This window comes from Labrus bergylta, chromosome 10, assembly GCF_963930695.1.
Source record: "Labrus bergylta chromosome 10, fLabBer1.1, whole genome shotgun sequence".
Classification (NCBI taxonomy): domain Eukaryota; kingdom Metazoa; phylum Chordata; class Actinopteri; order Labriformes; family Labridae; genus Labrus; species Labrus bergylta.
Window position 1 is genome coordinate 29,142,863 of NC_089204.1, and position 16,000 is coordinate 29,158,862.

Genomic DNA, 16,000 nt, shown 5'->3' on the forward strand with positions numbered 1-16,000 from the left:
CTCGCAGGGTTTAAAATAAAAATAAAAACAATACTGTGTTCCTGTGTGAAAACCAGTCAGCTACATCATAACTAGCCTCTGTTGTTCTTAAGGCTAAAAGGCTTTAATCCTGAGATTTTAGGAGAGCTGTTTTGTTTAATCCAGACTGTGACTGAAGGAGATCAGCACCTTGGCAGCCTTAAAGGGAAACATGACTTAACAGTGAATTTTTATGTTTCACTGGAGACTGCTGACTGTCTCAGCTCTCATTTCTTATTTTTACATATTAAAGGGGACATATTGTAAAAAATCCACTTGTGTTTTCGAACATTTATCTGGGTAACCTGAGAGTCTACTGACCCACAACATGTGAAATAAACCATCCAGTCCTTTGTTTGTGGTCTGCATAAGTCTTACAACACAGAGAAAAATGCTCTGTTTCAAATGTGCTCTCCTTGTGATGACACAGTGGGAAAAAAATCCCCTCCACTCCCCTGGTATCTGGGGGGGGGGGGGTCACTGCATTTAAAGAGACACACACACCAAAACGGAGCGTTCTGAGAGAGCTGGTTTATACAGGGTCACAAACCTCCTCTGGTGCTTGATTCGTGTTATATTTTGACCAAAGCACAGCCCAGATGTTTCATTTAGACCACAGGGGGGCTGTTTGAAAAGGTGGAGAAGAGGAAAAACAAACAAGTTAAACAAAAAAAGACACTCACCAGCTGTCCTGTAGCGCCTCAGTGAGATCCTGTAATATGTCGGTCCCTGCAGGCTCCTCGGTTGGCTCTTTTAGGGCGGGCTCCTCAGGTGAGATCTCCGCAGGTTTGTCCTCTGGCTCCTCTGTCAGATCCGGCTCTTGGTGCTCTGCTGTGGTCTTTACTGGTTCTGGTTCTTTATTTTTTATTGGCTCTGACAATGTTGCTGTGCTTTCTGTTGGCTTGAAGGCCTCAGCTGTTTCCTGCGCTGGTTCTAGAGAAGGTACCGGCTCTCTTTCTGGTTCCTGAAGCTCCTCTTGAGGCTCTTCCTCTTTGTCGATTTGTTCTGAGAGCTCTACTGTATTTGTTTCTTGTTGGAGCTCTATTGTATTTGTTTCTTGTTGGAGCTCTACTGTATTTGTTTCTTGTTGGAGCTCTACTGTATTTGTTTCTTGTTGGAGCTCTACTGTATTTGTTTCTTGTTGGAGCTCTACTGTATTTGTGCTCTGTGTTTGTTCTGAAAGCTCTTCTGCTTTCTCAATCAGTCCTGAGAGCTCTACCGACTCTGCGTCCTCTGGGAACTCTTCTGTTGTGCTCTGTGTTGGTTCTGGAAACTCGACTTTCTCGACAGGTTCTCCGAGTTCGACTGGATCTGTTCCTACAAGGACAGTTTCTTCTGTGCTCTGTTTGGGTTCTTGGCGGTCCTTTGGTTCCTCCTTGGTTTGTTCAGAGAGCTCTACTTTCTCTGGTTCTTTCGGGAGTTCTACTTGTGTGCTCCGTCTTGGTTCTAGGAGCTCTATTGTCTTATTTAGAGGCTCAGGAAGATCCACGGGCTTCCTCAAAGGTGGGATCTCTGTGGTCTTATTTAGAGGCTCAGGAAGATCCACCGGCTTCTTCAAAGGTGGGATCTCTGTGGTCTTATTTAGAGGCTCAGGAAGATCCACCGGCTTCTTCAAAGGGGGGATCTCTGTGGTCTTGTTTAAAGGTTCAGGAAGATCCACCGGCTTCTTCAAAGGTGGGATCTCTGTGGTCTTGTTTAAAGGTTCAGGAAGATCCACCGGCTTCTTCAAAGGTGGGATCTCTGTGGTCTTGTTTAGAGGCTCAGGAAGATCCACCGGCTTCCTCAAAGGTGGGATCTCTTTCTCCGGAGGTGGGCTCTCCTCGTGCCTCAGTGGTGCGTCTATCTCCTCACTCGGAGTGAGAAACTCTTGAGGGGACTCCAGAGACGGGAGGCGTCTGGAAAAACAATGGAAGAGAAGAAGGGGGTTTGGTTGTTATGTTTACGACACATGCACAAAGAATGACTGACAAATGTGTGTGTTTGTGTTGGTCCGGCGGCTTGTGTCCCCAGTGAAGTGTCAGAGCATGTGTTAGTGTGTGTGTTTGTGTATGTGTTTGTGTGTGTGTAGTTTCATTGTGTCGTGCAGGGTGAGAAAGGGATCATTCTTGCCCTGGAGAGCAGGGACGATGTCACAGCTGATGTCACCCTTTGAGTATAAAGAGCTGCTTTTTAACGTCCGTTATAGGCTTCAACAGGCGCAGTCATCTGACTCGACACAAAGTGCAGCTCTGTGTGTATCATTTATATTCTTTGTCCCACAGCTCTCTGTAACGAAACCTGCTGCAAACAAATCCTGAACATGCTGATACCGGAAGACTAAACTGCAGCAACACATGAATGCATTAAAACTAATAAATATGCTAAATATTAAATATTAGAAGCATAAATCAGAATTCTTTAGTAGCTTCTGACTGGTATGATTTGAAACTCATGTTTACATACAGCTGAACATGTGCCTCTGTTTCTGTGCCTCTGTTTCTGTGACGTACCTGAGCAGATGATATGTGACAGCATGCTAACATGTTGACCTACGCTGACCTTTAACACACATGTACACACAAATAAAACATGGTTCTAACCCCCTGACGTCTCATGTCTGGTCTCTAATATTTAGTGTGTGAGGTGGGTTGTATGAGGTACTCCTTAATGATGAGTATAATACTTAATAAAAGATGCTGGTGGTCAGTACGGTCCATGTTTGGAGGAGTCATCCCGAGTTCAAACACATAAGCTAAGCTATTTAGCACCTAGCTTCACTAAGAACTGGATCTTTGAGCTAAACTTATAACAACAAATTAAAGATCCCATATTCTCTTCATGTTCACCTTTCATACTGTCAGTCTGTGAAACCTTTAGAGCAGCTTTGCATGATTAGCAGCTCAAACACCTCCTCATTTATCTGACATTGGCATCAGTAAAAAACCTCATTTCAGCCTCTGCCTGAAACAGTCTGTTACAGCTGCTGTCTCTTGAAGGCCCCCCCTCCCCATGTACCCACTTTCCTCTGATTGGCCAGCTCTCTGCTAGCCTTTATAAGACCATGATCTTAAGAACCAGGAAGTATGCCCGATCTCAGCTGGCCATGGCACCCAAACAAGATGTGCTAACTGCAGTGGAAAGGTGGAAATGTCAGCCCACTGTTCGGTCCCCAATGGACCATTTTATTTAACCAGGACAACGTTTTGATCTACAAGATCTTCCTCAGGCTCTGGTAGATGGAAACGCTGCCATGTTGAACAGTGCGCCCACCTTTTTCCTTTATGCACTTTGTCTGGATGTGCACACACTAGTTTTCTCTCTTCTTTTCCCCAACCAGATGTGACATTGCACAGCGTGAGGATGAGTTTCAGTGTTGCTGCTGTCCAGCTTCTATGAAAACTCGGCTGTGTTTACTGCAAACTGTCTGTAAACACTGTCAGCACTTCCCACATTTTAACTCTACCTTTCTCTCATATACTGTTACACACCCATGCTCTTTTGTTTACCTTGCCGTCTTCTCTGTTTTCTCTTCTTTACTCTGAGAATCGAGTGCAGCTTCTTTTAGAGCTCTGATCCAGTTTGTCTCTGATTCTGGGGCTCGTGGTCCAGCAGCAGGACTCTCTTTATTCACAGACACATGTCCCACAGCAGAGATGCAGGAAGTAGCTTCTTCAACTGGTCTTACTTCGGATTGGGAAGTGGCAGCAGTGATGGGTTTTACAACATTGTTTTGGGCGGGCTCGGGCAATACCACCTCGTCATGTGGCTTCGCTGCAAGAGGTGTTGAGGCAAAATCATCCAGGCACTTTGATGAAATACTAGATTGAGTATCCACAGTTATTTGATTTGCTAAATCATTGCTATTTTCTGTTTCCTTCAAAAGACAAATGCTATCACTGCTGCTTTGGGGCAGCTCACTTTCACTCAGGTCTGAATCTTTAACTGACCCAAAGCCACTGCCTTCATCCTGAACACCTTTCTCTTTCTGTGTTGCTTCATTGTTTACTACTTTTATCCCACTTTGATCCGTCCCCTGGCTGTCGGCTTTGTCTCGTCCCAAAGCTGCTTTATCCTCCTCTGTGATCTCCTCTACATCAGGGCCTTTTATGGCTGTCTCTGCTTCTGTGCTGCTCTGTGTGACTGAGCTTTGCAGCTCAAAAGGCTCACACTTTGCACCCTGAATGTCACACTCCTCAGTCCCACTACTGTGGCTTTTCTCACTGTAATCTTTTTGCAGCTTTTGGTCGGCCTGCTTTGCACTTGGAGTATGAACTTCTGCATGAATGTCAGAACTGTCCGAGCCGACCTTTGATGAGGCAGGAATTCGGAAAGGTGAAGCCTCATGTCTGTGTGATGCAGACTCGACAGATACAGCAGTGTTCTTTGACGTCTCGGGGTTTTCATTATGGTCCTGACAGGCGGTTAATTGTTTGCTTTTTTGCTGACCTTTACCGCTCAGATCACTCACAAGCTCAGCTTCTGACGCAGGAACTGTAACCGACCCGGCTACCCCTAAAACCTGGCCTTTATTGTCGTCCGTCCCCTGTTTTGTCTCTCCTACAAGAGAGTGAGAAGTGATTAGCTCCAAGTCATTTTCCTCAGCAGCACTTCCACTCTCATTTAAATCACTGGCAAGGTGAGACGTCACATAAACCCTGTCGAGCGCTGCTGCAGCTTCCCCTTCATCTCCTCCACCTTTCCTTAAATCCATCACTCGTTCCTTGTCATCTCCTGTCAGCTCATCCCTGCTTCCTGACTGACATGACCGCCTGACAAAGCCGTCTCCTCCCTCCACATGAACCACCAGCGTCTGGGCCAGCCTGACCTGACCGTTAGTTGTTTCCTTTCCCTCTAAACAGACACCTGACAGCTCCTCTGTGGGATGTTGCTGCTGATGTTGCTCCTGTTGCTGAGCAAAGCAATTTGGATCTGGTGCAGACTGCGATTGGCCGCTCAAATCTTGTGCCGAGTCCCTGTCATGGCTGTGTTTCAGGTTCAATATTGGAGTTTTGTGAGTCTCACTACCAGGCTGCATCTTAGCTTTTGGTGTGTCATGAGATGACCCTGCAGGTCTGTCTCTGTCAGGAGATAAAGAAGATGCATCTGTGTGGCTTTTAGATTTCTTCCATTCTCCACCCTCCTTTGTTGTATCCTTTATTGGTGATTCAGCTTTTTCTGCTTTATGTTTATGTGATGGCTGCAGGTCTCCTGTTTCCCCCACAGTCTCTTTATCAGCCTCATTACTCTGTTGTGTTGTTGTGTTTCCTGTTTGCATCTCACTGCTGTCTTCTGTTTCCTTCTGATTGTTCTTTGTAGCCTCGTCAAGCTGTTCATCTTCCTTTCTTACAGCAGGCGTAGAGGTCTGATAATCCATGTTTTGTTTCTCTTTGTTCTGTTTAATTTCCTCGTTTGTATGCAGGCTGGATGCAAGCGGGCAGCTGACAACAATGACATCATCCTTAATGGATGATTCACAAATTACAGGTTTAATGCCAACGGAGGAGTCTGGCTTGGTGTGTGATAGAGAAATTACATTATCGGATCCGCCCACTGCACCAGGAGGCTGAATCGGAGGAGTCACATTTTCCTCTTTTGAAGATGCAATATCCCCAAGATTCATTGCAGAATTCGACAACGCAGCATCATTTTTATCCTCCAGTTTAGGACGAGTCTTATCTTCTTTAACATTATCTTGTGCCACTTTCCTGTCATTGTCGCCTTTAACTTCAGCAGAGACTTTAGTGCCGCCGTCTGTCTGCTCAGGAGGAGGAGAGATATCACCGTCTCTAATGAACTCCAAGTGACTCAACATCGGACCAGGAGGCCGCAGCACAAAAGCAGGATTACTGGCACATTGCTCAATAGCGGGAATTGACTCATCAGAGGCCGCTGCTGCTTCTGAAGTCGCTGATTCATCCGTTGTGGGATCAGCGGAGTGAGTTTTGGATTCGCTGGTGTTCGTTTGTCCAAAGGGAGGTGTTTGATCTGACTTTGTGGAAGGCTGGAAACTGGGGTCACAAGGCTTTGTCTGAGGGGAGGCTGAGTTCAACATTTCAGGTTTTGAACCGGGGTCAAGGCAAGAAGAGAGTTTCTCAACAGGTAGCTTGGCGGTGACATCATTTAAAGGCGTGCAGGTAACAGTTTCAGGTGGAAGCACAGATGATGAGGTCAGAGGTCGCTGCTTACCTGCTTTTTCTTCAACTTTAGCAGAATCCTGAGGCCGGACTTCAGACTGAGCATGTGAATTATCACCCTCTTTCTCACCTCCCTTCTTCTCTTCTAATTGCTTTGTCACCTCTGCAGACACCTGCTCAACTATCAGACGATCGCCCTCGGATACAGCACCACTTGTCGTTTGTGGAAGGTCAAAACATTCTTTATTACCGTCCTGATTCTTCATGACAGGACTTGAGAGCTGTGTTTTGCAGGCCTCGGTCTCAGACTCTGACCGATCCTTTTTAAGGTCCTTCTTGGCATCTTGACTGTGTCCACACCCCTCTTTCTCCGTACTGCTCCGTATTGCTTTTTCACCCTTGGTAGGAGCTGCACTTGTGATGAAATCCGGTTTCTTCAGGTTGAGGAATCCTGGGAAAGTGTAGCTGGCTTCGACGACAGGATAGTGCAAACTCTCATGCACGGTCACCGGAGGCAACGAGGCAAACTCCATGTTTCTGAAATCCACTGAGGGATCGCTGTCTTTCTTCACCGTGTCCTCAAAATGAACTCTGAGGTTGCGTCCCCTGCTGCTGTCACACGCGTGCACACCTACTCCAGAACTGTCACTATTGCTCTCTGTCTGGGGTTGAACTTCAGCCGCCTCTTCTGTTTTGCTACTTCTCGGTCGTACCTGTTGATCGCTGCTCGCTTGCAGGATTTGTTGTGAAGACAGCAGAGGCCGAGGGGAAGGAAAAACTTGGCTGTGGTTTCTCTCCGTCTCTGTAAAGGGTCGTAAAAAAGAAAGTGCTTCTTCAGAAATAAGATTCTGTGTGAGATCTGTGTCGCTGGAGACTTCAGGATGAGCGGAGAGAGGGGAAATCGCTGAGCAACACTGCTGCTGCTGCTCCTTGCAGGAGTGAGAGAAACGGTCCTGCTCGGTGCAGATGCTCGCAGAGATAGAAGCTCCCGGCGGCTCCCGGCAGCTCTGTGATTTCAGCTGTGACTCGGCAACATCGGTGGGCGGACACGTCTCAGTCTCGGCCGATGACACCCCACAAGGAGAGCCTCCTGGCTGGCTGAGAGCAGTGTAATCTTTAACTCGCCCTCCTTTCTCTCCCACCTCCTCTCCTCCTCCTCCTCCTCCTCCTCCTCCTCCTCCTCCCCCCTCCGGTCCTGCAGCAATGTGATCCTGACAATCAGGAGCAGCAGTAAGTAGCCCAAGGGGAGAAGTATTGAAACAGGCTTCTTCTGTTGGTGAGATCTCTGAGTCTGCACTGCGATCGCTCCTCGTCTCCCTCGGTCCTTCCTTCCTCTCCGTCTCTGCAGAGTTTTGTGGCATTTTTCTGCTTTCCTCAGATGCAGCCTGTCCCTCCTTGGCTGAGCGCTCCCCCTGTGAACAGATTAACGCGAGCCGAGGGAGGCTGTGCAGGGGTCCTTCTTCTTTCTCTCGGTCTGCAGAGCTGACAGACTCCTCTATCCCTTCACAATCCTTCTCCGCTCTTTCTGCTCGCTCACCCTCGGCGATTGCTGCCACTACAGCATCTACTGAATCACGCCTCACGCTTTCTCCCTCTCTTCTCTTGCTTTCTCTCACTTCTGGCATCGTGGGTGTTGCCAGTGGCAACGCAGCACCAACCACCGCGAAAAAAGCCTCTTCAAGGGCACTCTGCACGCCGCTCTCTCCCACACAAGTTCTGCTGCTGTGGGAGAGTGGGCTCTGATTCTCCTGTGTGAGTATCTCTGAGGTAACTACAGCCTCCTGTGTTTGTGCATCTGATCTCTTATCAGCAGGATTGATAACTGCAACTGTTTGGACATTTGTCATGCACGTGTTTTGTGTATTGATGAAATCTCCGGTTGCATGTTGAGCATCGTCTAAACGGTGATTCATGCCACATGAGGTTTCTGTATGTTTGTGGTTATGTGACTGATGAGGCCTCTGAGGAAGAGTCGGCTGGTTGGACGCAGGTGAACAGGCCGAGTCAGTAACAAGATCCTGCCCGCTCTGAGAGGATGAAAGAGGGGGGCTGGAGCAGAGTTCTCCCTCAGGACTCAGCTGTTGCTCGTAGACAAATCCATTATCAGGCCCACAAAGCGCCGCCTCGATGTCTTCCCGCGCCTCTGATTTGTCCTTTTCATTTTCAGGCTGCACTTCTGTGTTCTCGCTCTTTTTCTTTTTCCTTTGCTTCTTTTTGTCTTTCTTCTTTACCTTCTTGTCCTGCTCGGCCTGCTGAGGATTCTGCCATTTGTCTGCTTTTGACTTCTGACCCTCCTCAGTTTGAGCTTCTCCTGCCTGCACCTCCGCTAATGCATCTTCATCTTTTAAACTAAGGTTACCGCACTCTAATGTTTCCATAACTGAATCAACATTCTGTCCAGTTTCCTCTTTATGAACCTCATCACTATGATTGTCTGCTGTTTCTGTTTTTGCCTCTGTGCCTTTCTCCGTTTCTTCCTCAATGGCTGCCTTTGAATCAACATGTTTCCCTTTTAAATCGTCTCTCTGATAAGGAAACAAAACCTCCTTCTGGTTCCCTTTAGCTGAATCTGTTGCTGATTGCTGTGTTTGCGTAGGTGTCTCCTTCTGCTCTGTTTCTTTTTCTGTCTTAGTCCCCGAACATGTATCAAGGCTCTGTGTTGCTTTTATCTCCCTCTCCGTCTCAGCTGACCCGACACTGTCCTCGGTTCCCAGAATATAATTCCTGAAACTAAACACAACAGTGTCCTTGTGCTTGTTGCTTGCTGCCTCACTGTTTCCGTTTGTGCTCTTGTTGCCATGGCCCTTGTTGCTATGTCCTGGCTGGACTACGACTATTGGAGGCAGCTTTGATGACTCACCGGACTTATTAACCATCCCTTCTCCAGTTTTCTTTTTCCCCTCAACACAAACCGTCTCGGATGCGGTGCCTGAGCGCTCTGTGCGGCTGCCTCTTCCCAGCGAGGCCATTTGCTCTTCACATTCCTGGAACGCCTCTTGGAGTTCCCGGTCTAGGAGCAAAGATTTGGGCGAGGTCAGGGGTCTGACATCCGGGTCGGGGGGTGTGGCAGAGGGCCAAGGTGAATGCTGGGTGTCTGTGAGAACTGGGCCGCTGTCATCATGAGGCCTGAGACGAGGGGAGCAGGGTGACAAAGTTTAGAGTCTGGTCTTGCAGGCAGACAGCTGGTCATTCCAGGATGCGGCAGAGCGCTGATGTTAGCAGAGCATAGGGCCAACACACACACACACACACACACACACAACTGTATGCAGGATGCATCCAGTCTTAAATATGCATTACTCTATGAGATATAAAACCAGCTACTTTGAAGCATGAGGCTGTCAGCTGACATGCAGGTCTGTTTACACACACACCAAAACACCCATAAAATGAAACGGACCACAAGTGCATGAAATGAATCTCTTTCATGATCACTGAAGCTTTGTGCTCGTTTGTTGTTACTGCTGAGCCACTGCTATCCCATTACCGTGAAGTACAGTGGGACCATCTTTAAAGTGTATTGATCCACCCTCACTGTGTAGTGATACGTCGGCCTGCAGTGCTGCATGTGCTAATTCAAACCTGCCTCACAGTAAGAGTTAACACCACAATGTGCGACTGCATGTGATTGAGGACTAAACTGTGACATGACTGCACATTGAGAATCTGTCATTTCCTTCTTTACGCAGCCTCAGGCCTGCCTGTCACACCTGTGTCTGACTCACTTGGCACTCCTCGCTGCAGGGCGGAGCAGCAGCAGAGACGTAAACTATTTACAGCTGTAAAGTTACTGATGAACTAACTAGGGATGACCTCATACTGAAAGGAGCAACATGTAAAATATCTACTGAGTGAAATGATAAAGGTATCTTACTATCTGATCAGACATTAAGGAAACATGCTATGTTGAAGTGCTGGCTTCTCTGACAACAATGCAGCAGCCAGTATGTCCTCCTTCTAACTTTAGATTCTGCTCCTGAATGCTCTGGATTTGTTTGGACCACAGAAGGTAGGCGCTTTTAAGGCTCGTTTTGGACGCCCCTCGGTTTGCCAGGTATGAGAGCAGTTATCAGGTCAACAGGTGTTGCAGCGATGGAAGCGGGCAAGAGAAGTGGTTCAGATAGAAGTGATTGTACCCGACCTAAAAAGCCTCTGCATGTTTCTAATAAGCTCCACGAGCAGAAACGTGCTCAAACTAGGATCAATATTGGAGATGCTTTTGAAAAATGGAGAGAGGTTAGAACACAGAAAGGTTTACAGACCCATACAGAGCTGGATAAACACTGAAGCTTCAGAGTCCACCACATGGTGACCTGAGTGAGCATGGACTCTAAAGAGGAGGGGGCTCTCTACAATGTTTAGAATTTAGACTGCAGTACCCATTTTAAACACTAGGTGACATAGTTACATATGTTCAACACCAAATAAAGTGTTTCAAATTAAAAGATACTGCAGGTTGTTACTACATGGTCCTTCACTGCTACATGACTATTTGAACATTACATACTTTTTTTGTGCAACAAAAATCAAACAGAACCTTGAAACAAATCTGAAAATGATTAATTTTGGAGGAATTCACAGTGAGTGCATTTGTCTGTTCAACCCTGATTTTAACTTTTTTAACAAATTTGCATAAAGCAGTTTTTATGATGTCAATGAGACAAAATCAATGAAAATTTTAAAGCAGGGTTGGTGAATTTGCTCATTTAACAGTCACTGTGGCTGTTAAATAAAAGCACCTTAACAGAGTGAATTTAAAACGCACCCTTTGGAAACAACAAATTGATTATCTTCCCTCTCAATCGAGGTTCATTTGAAGCTAAATCCACTAAATGAGTTTGCCTTTGAGGACACGGCTGGCTGTATGGGAAACTCTTACAAGCCTCAAAAACTAAAATAAATAAAGTTTTTTTTCTGTGAATGAGAGACAAAGAGCGTGTCAGTATTTTCTTAAAACGCTGAAACACTTTCTTCATATTTGCTGCCATGGCAGGTAAAAGAAAATCAAGTGAGTGGTATATTTTTAATCCACCAGTCACAGTGGCAGGTAGGCAAAAAAGTTAATTTCCAACCCTGCGTTAAAGGTTAAGAAAAGTTAATGCTGCACACACAGTCGAAGGCAGGATGCAACACTTGAGGCAGAACATGAAGCCAGTCTGCAGATTATTCACCCAAGCTTCAAACAACAACAAAACACCTCAGCTCGAGCCGAGTCTGCAGAGATCGACCTCGAGCGCAAGTTAGAAACAGTCATCCAGTCGTCTCTCTGTTACGCTGCATGCTCCCATCATCCAGCAAGTCTGCATCACTTCACACCTCATGCTGAGTGTACCTCGTTCCTAGAACAAACTCTGGTCCACTGACTTCCTTGTGATGCTGCAGACCGGCCACCAGGGGGTCCACCTGCTCACTTTTTCTCCCACCTGAGCTACAGGGAGCTCTGCTTTCATAAAATCCACAACACACATACATACACACACACACACACATACATACACACACACACACACACACACACACACCCAGACACGTATCCATGGAAACGACAGATCACCATAAGGTTAATTCTCACCTGTGCAGCATCATTTATACAAATCTTATACCTACCTTATAAATCAAACATATTAAAGCGATGCTGTAATAAAAATGAAACTGAATCGATCATGGTGTGTTTAATCTTTCTCTTTTGTGTCTCGCTGATTTTTCTGCATGATTTTAGGTTTCTACAAAGATATTTACATTTCCAGACCGGGGAGGCTCCTGACCCGATTGTGAGCAGTGACACCAGACTTGAGGATTATTTGGACAAATACTCTGTGACGATAATCCTTGAATCGGACCAAGTGAATCGTCTTCTAAGCAGTTTTAAAGGTCACATATCCTCTTCCTCTTCAGTTTAAATAAGTCTCAGAGCTCCCCAAAACATGTGTGTGAAGTTTCTTGTTCTAAATCCACTCTGATCCTGTATTTGATCATGTCTATAAACCCCTCTATTTCAGCCCTGCTCAGAACAGGCTGTTTCTGTGTCTGTTCCTTTAAATATGTAAATGAGCTGTGTCTGACCACGTCCCCTCTCTGGAAGGGCACGGATGTACTCGGTGCTTTCTCGCTCCATGTCCTATTGTTTATGGTGAGAAGGCAGACTCAAGAGGTTCAGAACAAACACCTAGCTGTGGGAGTGTCACCCACCTGGGGGAGGGGCTACTGCCCTTTGCGATGTCATGAAGGGAAAATCTCCAAACGGCCTGTTTGAGCACACATTTTCAGAAAAGTGGAGCAGGGAGAAGACAGAGAGGATGGACTTTTCTCATCTTTTGGGGGGTTTGTAGACGGACTAGAGACACATGTTAGAGTTAGAGGAACATGGAGAAGTTTAATTTGGATGATATGTGACCTTTAAGTATCTGTACTTTAGTGAAGGATGTACTTTTTGACAACTTATCCCCCACCTTTAATCCCTTTTTAAATTCAAATTTCTGTCATTTTCTACCTGTTAAAGTTTTAAAAAAAGGATTGTTCTTTCAGCTTTAAAAAGAATCGAGGTATCTGAGGAAAATTGGTCATTATTCTTGCATCATCCCATCGTCCTTCCCAACTTTGAGACTGATTTAAACATATTTGAAGAGTTGCAGAAATGTACTTCTTTCTTTTATACAGTGAGCATCTTTTATTCTGTAAAGAAGTTGAATCAGAGTCTTTCTTGACCCAGGACCTGAGTAAAGCAGGTGAGTACTTTTCCCGCCCCTGTTTTTTGCATTATCAGGTTTTTTTCTACATTAAAAGTTAAAACTGTGAAGGTCAGTATCTGCATAACTGTGCATGTGTGTTCATGTTTGTGTGTGTGTGTGTGTGTGTGTGTGTGTGTGTGTGTGTGTGTGTGTGTGTGTGTGTAACCTTTGAACTCACCCCAGTGTGGACTCCCAGATGTTGAACTCAGAGCCAAAGTCTAGACTGGGCAGCAGGTCGTGAGGAAACTCAAGCTCCTCCTTGTCCTCCTGTTCTGCTCCTAGACTCTCCTCCACTCCGGTGATCACTGGGACCTCTGGGAGCACTGGTGGAGAGAGCAGACTCTGCTGGCTGGTCGAGACTCTGGTCAGCGGCGCTCTGTCGTCTCTCCTGGTTAAACCCTCCGCCTCAGCGTTGGCCTGTGAGACATCCAAACATAAACTCGGTGAGCTGAAAGCAGACGGATCCATGACGGAGCGAGAGTTGGAACAGGTCTGAGCGAGTCGTGGGAGAGTTTGATTTAATAATCACAGCTGACATTAACAACAATTAACTCCACCCACGTGCGTCACCTTTAAGGAAAGTGTCACAAGAGAAATAGAGAATATTCCTTTTTCACTCAAACACCTTTCCCCCCCTCTCTTAGTTTGCTTTATTGATACGATTGTCAAGATTAAAGGATTATTTCAGACACTGCAGCCTTCCATTTACACCAGACTAAAGCCTCATCCCTGCAGCTTTGTTTACACCGCTCAGTTAAGTATCTAAAACAAACTGCAAAAAAAACAATAAAGTTAACAGTACATGCATTTAAATCTGATATCCTCCACCTTGTAAATATCTCACCAGGAAGTCTGCTGTAATAATTTTTCCCAGGGTGTGACAAATATTCATCACAGTGAGCAGATAAAATCATTAGACAAACCAGTCCTGCTCGACTCTGACAGCTGACATGTGGTTTAATCATTCTCCAGAGAAGGTTACGTAAAGGAGCACATCACGTCTCGATTTATTGCCTTTTTATCTCGAGTAAATCATGTTCCCTTTAATCGCTCACAATCACTCTCCGAACAAGCCTGAAAGTGTGACTAACGTGTTTGTAATGTGTTCACTTTCTTTATCCAAACGGTGCATTTTAACACAATTCTAATACAGAGCGGGAAACAGTTTTTCCACAGTTTGTAGCTTTTGCTCACATTCAACTCACTGTCCCTAGTTAGGCCTTTACACCTACTAGATTTATAAAATATGCATCTTGAAGTACCGTAAAACCACATAGAACAAATGAACATACAACAAGATGCATTGATTGAATCCTCACAAAAAAGGTGCATTTCCTCCAGCCAGGTGAGTTTAGGAGTGGAGACAATTCAGTGATTGGACGTGATTCATCCGGGCGTATATGACGGAGTGTGGGTGAAGCGTTAAAAAAGAGAAAATGAGATATTTATCAAAGTTGAGTTGTGTATCTGACTTAGTTCCTGTGAACTCGAACTCCAGCAGACAACACATGGAGAGCGTTCTCTGAGCCGGTTTTCCTCCTCGCTGTCGAGGAGAACCGCAGCCTTAAACCACAACACTCGGCTGTGGAGTCATGTTGCAGCAACACGGCCCTCAAACCACTCAAACACTCAGCTGTGAATCCTCAATGTGACGGCATTTCTCCCTCGTAGACGGCGACAGTTCTCAAAAGGGAAAGTTTCCCTTATAACACTCACTCAGGTGTAAAGAGACGTGTGCAGCTGCAGAGGGTAAAAATGTACATAAAGATACTTGTGCAGATATATGTTGAATGTCTAAAGCATGAGCATGCATGGATCCTGCAATTTAGCATATGAGCTGATTTACCAGTGAGCGTAAATAAAGATGTATCCTGCCTGATTCATTCATACTTTATGACTCAGTAGTAGACAGCATGGCTGCACACATCACGACGAGCTGAGAGGACGATTAAATCAATTCTTGAGAACATTTATTGGACAACTTAGACCACAACAGACGTGAAAGTTTAGATTCTTACTGAGTTCATCTTTGCTTTATATCTTTTTTTAAATGTTTTCATTGTTTTTAGAGTATCATAACGTCACTGTTTTTTTCACCTGAAGGGTGGACGCTGGTACTGAAAGCAGATGAACAGGTACAGCTGTGTGTGTACTGAGGAGGCTCTGAGTCACAGACCTCACCTGTGTCACCACTACAAAGAGCTTCCTTTGTGCGACACATTCAGCACAGACGTAGGATCTCTTTGCTTTCTCATGGACATGAATGAAATATACCCACAAACAAGAATAAAAGTGGTCTCTCTCTATAAAGATGTTTTCATGTCATGAACTCCTGAACTTTTCTAAAAATAAAATCAGGACAGACTACCGCTGAAATCTTTCTGACTTTCTCATTCACATGTCCCTCACAGTCCCTGTCAGATGGGGTGGAGGGGTCTAAGGAGGCAAATAATGACGTAAACAAGACGCTGCAGGACGAGTAGTCAGAGCGTGACACTGTAATAACAGTTTTGTTCATTTAATCGGTGTTTGGATGTAATCACAGGATCTACAAAGAGTTGAGAAAACCATACAGGTGAGCAAAAAAAAAAAGGTTATGAAGCAGCTTCAATAAGCGGAAGGAAGATCACATGCACCGCTGCTTGATATACTGTAAGAGCCATCTCCCCCACCTGCTTGATCGCTGTTAAAGAGCCCGTATTCTCCTCATGTTCACCTTTCATGTTGTCAGTCAGTGAAACCTTCACAGCAGCTAAAAATATAACTCCTTATTTATCTCATACTGGCGTCAGTAAAAACCCTCATTTCTGCCCGAAATGTTTCGTTTGAGCTGCTGTCTCTTTAAGGCCCCCCCCTCTGCACACCCCCACTTTCTTCTGATTGGCCAGCTTTCTGCAGGGCTTCCAGGAGAGGGCTGCTCTCCAGTGCTCGGAGAAGAGACTCTATGTAAGAGATTTTAAAAGCTGACGTAAAGGCTTGAAGCAGTCTGGGGAAATTCTTGGTTTTCATATCGGGGAACTATCTGGTGGTTTTGCAGGAGAAGCCGCTTAGCGCCCTCTGCAGACTCATCCTGGGATTACTCCCGACATACGCTGACCTCATGATCTGAAACTGCAAAATAGGATGTCATGAGCTAACTTT

General features: G+C 45.7%; 1 protein-coding gene across 19 annotated transcripts in view; it reads right to left on the minus strand.

Moving 5' to 3' along the window:
• Positions 1–8,026, minus strand: part of tacc2 (transforming, acidic coiled-coil containing protein 2) — a 57,923-nt gene extending 49,897 nt beyond the window's left edge. For 8 of the 19 annotated variants that reach the window (XM_065959574.1, XM_065959575.1, XM_065959565.1 and 5 more), the window contains exons 1-2: positions 3,504–8,024; positions 702–1,913 (exon numbers count right to left, since the gene is read on the minus strand). In XM_065959574.1, coding sequence (XP_065815646.1) covers positions 702–1,913; positions 3,504–7,978 — 5,687 coding nt within the window. In that variant the 5' untranslated portion in view covers positions 7,979–8,024. Of the gene's footprint in view, positions 1–701; positions 1,914–3,503 lie in introns of all 19 variants that reach the window. The other 11 variants (XM_065959570.1, XM_065959571.1, XM_065959568.1 and 8 more) reach the window with 4 other exon arrangements.
• Between the last annotated feature and the right edge of the window lie 7,974 nt (positions 8,027–16,000).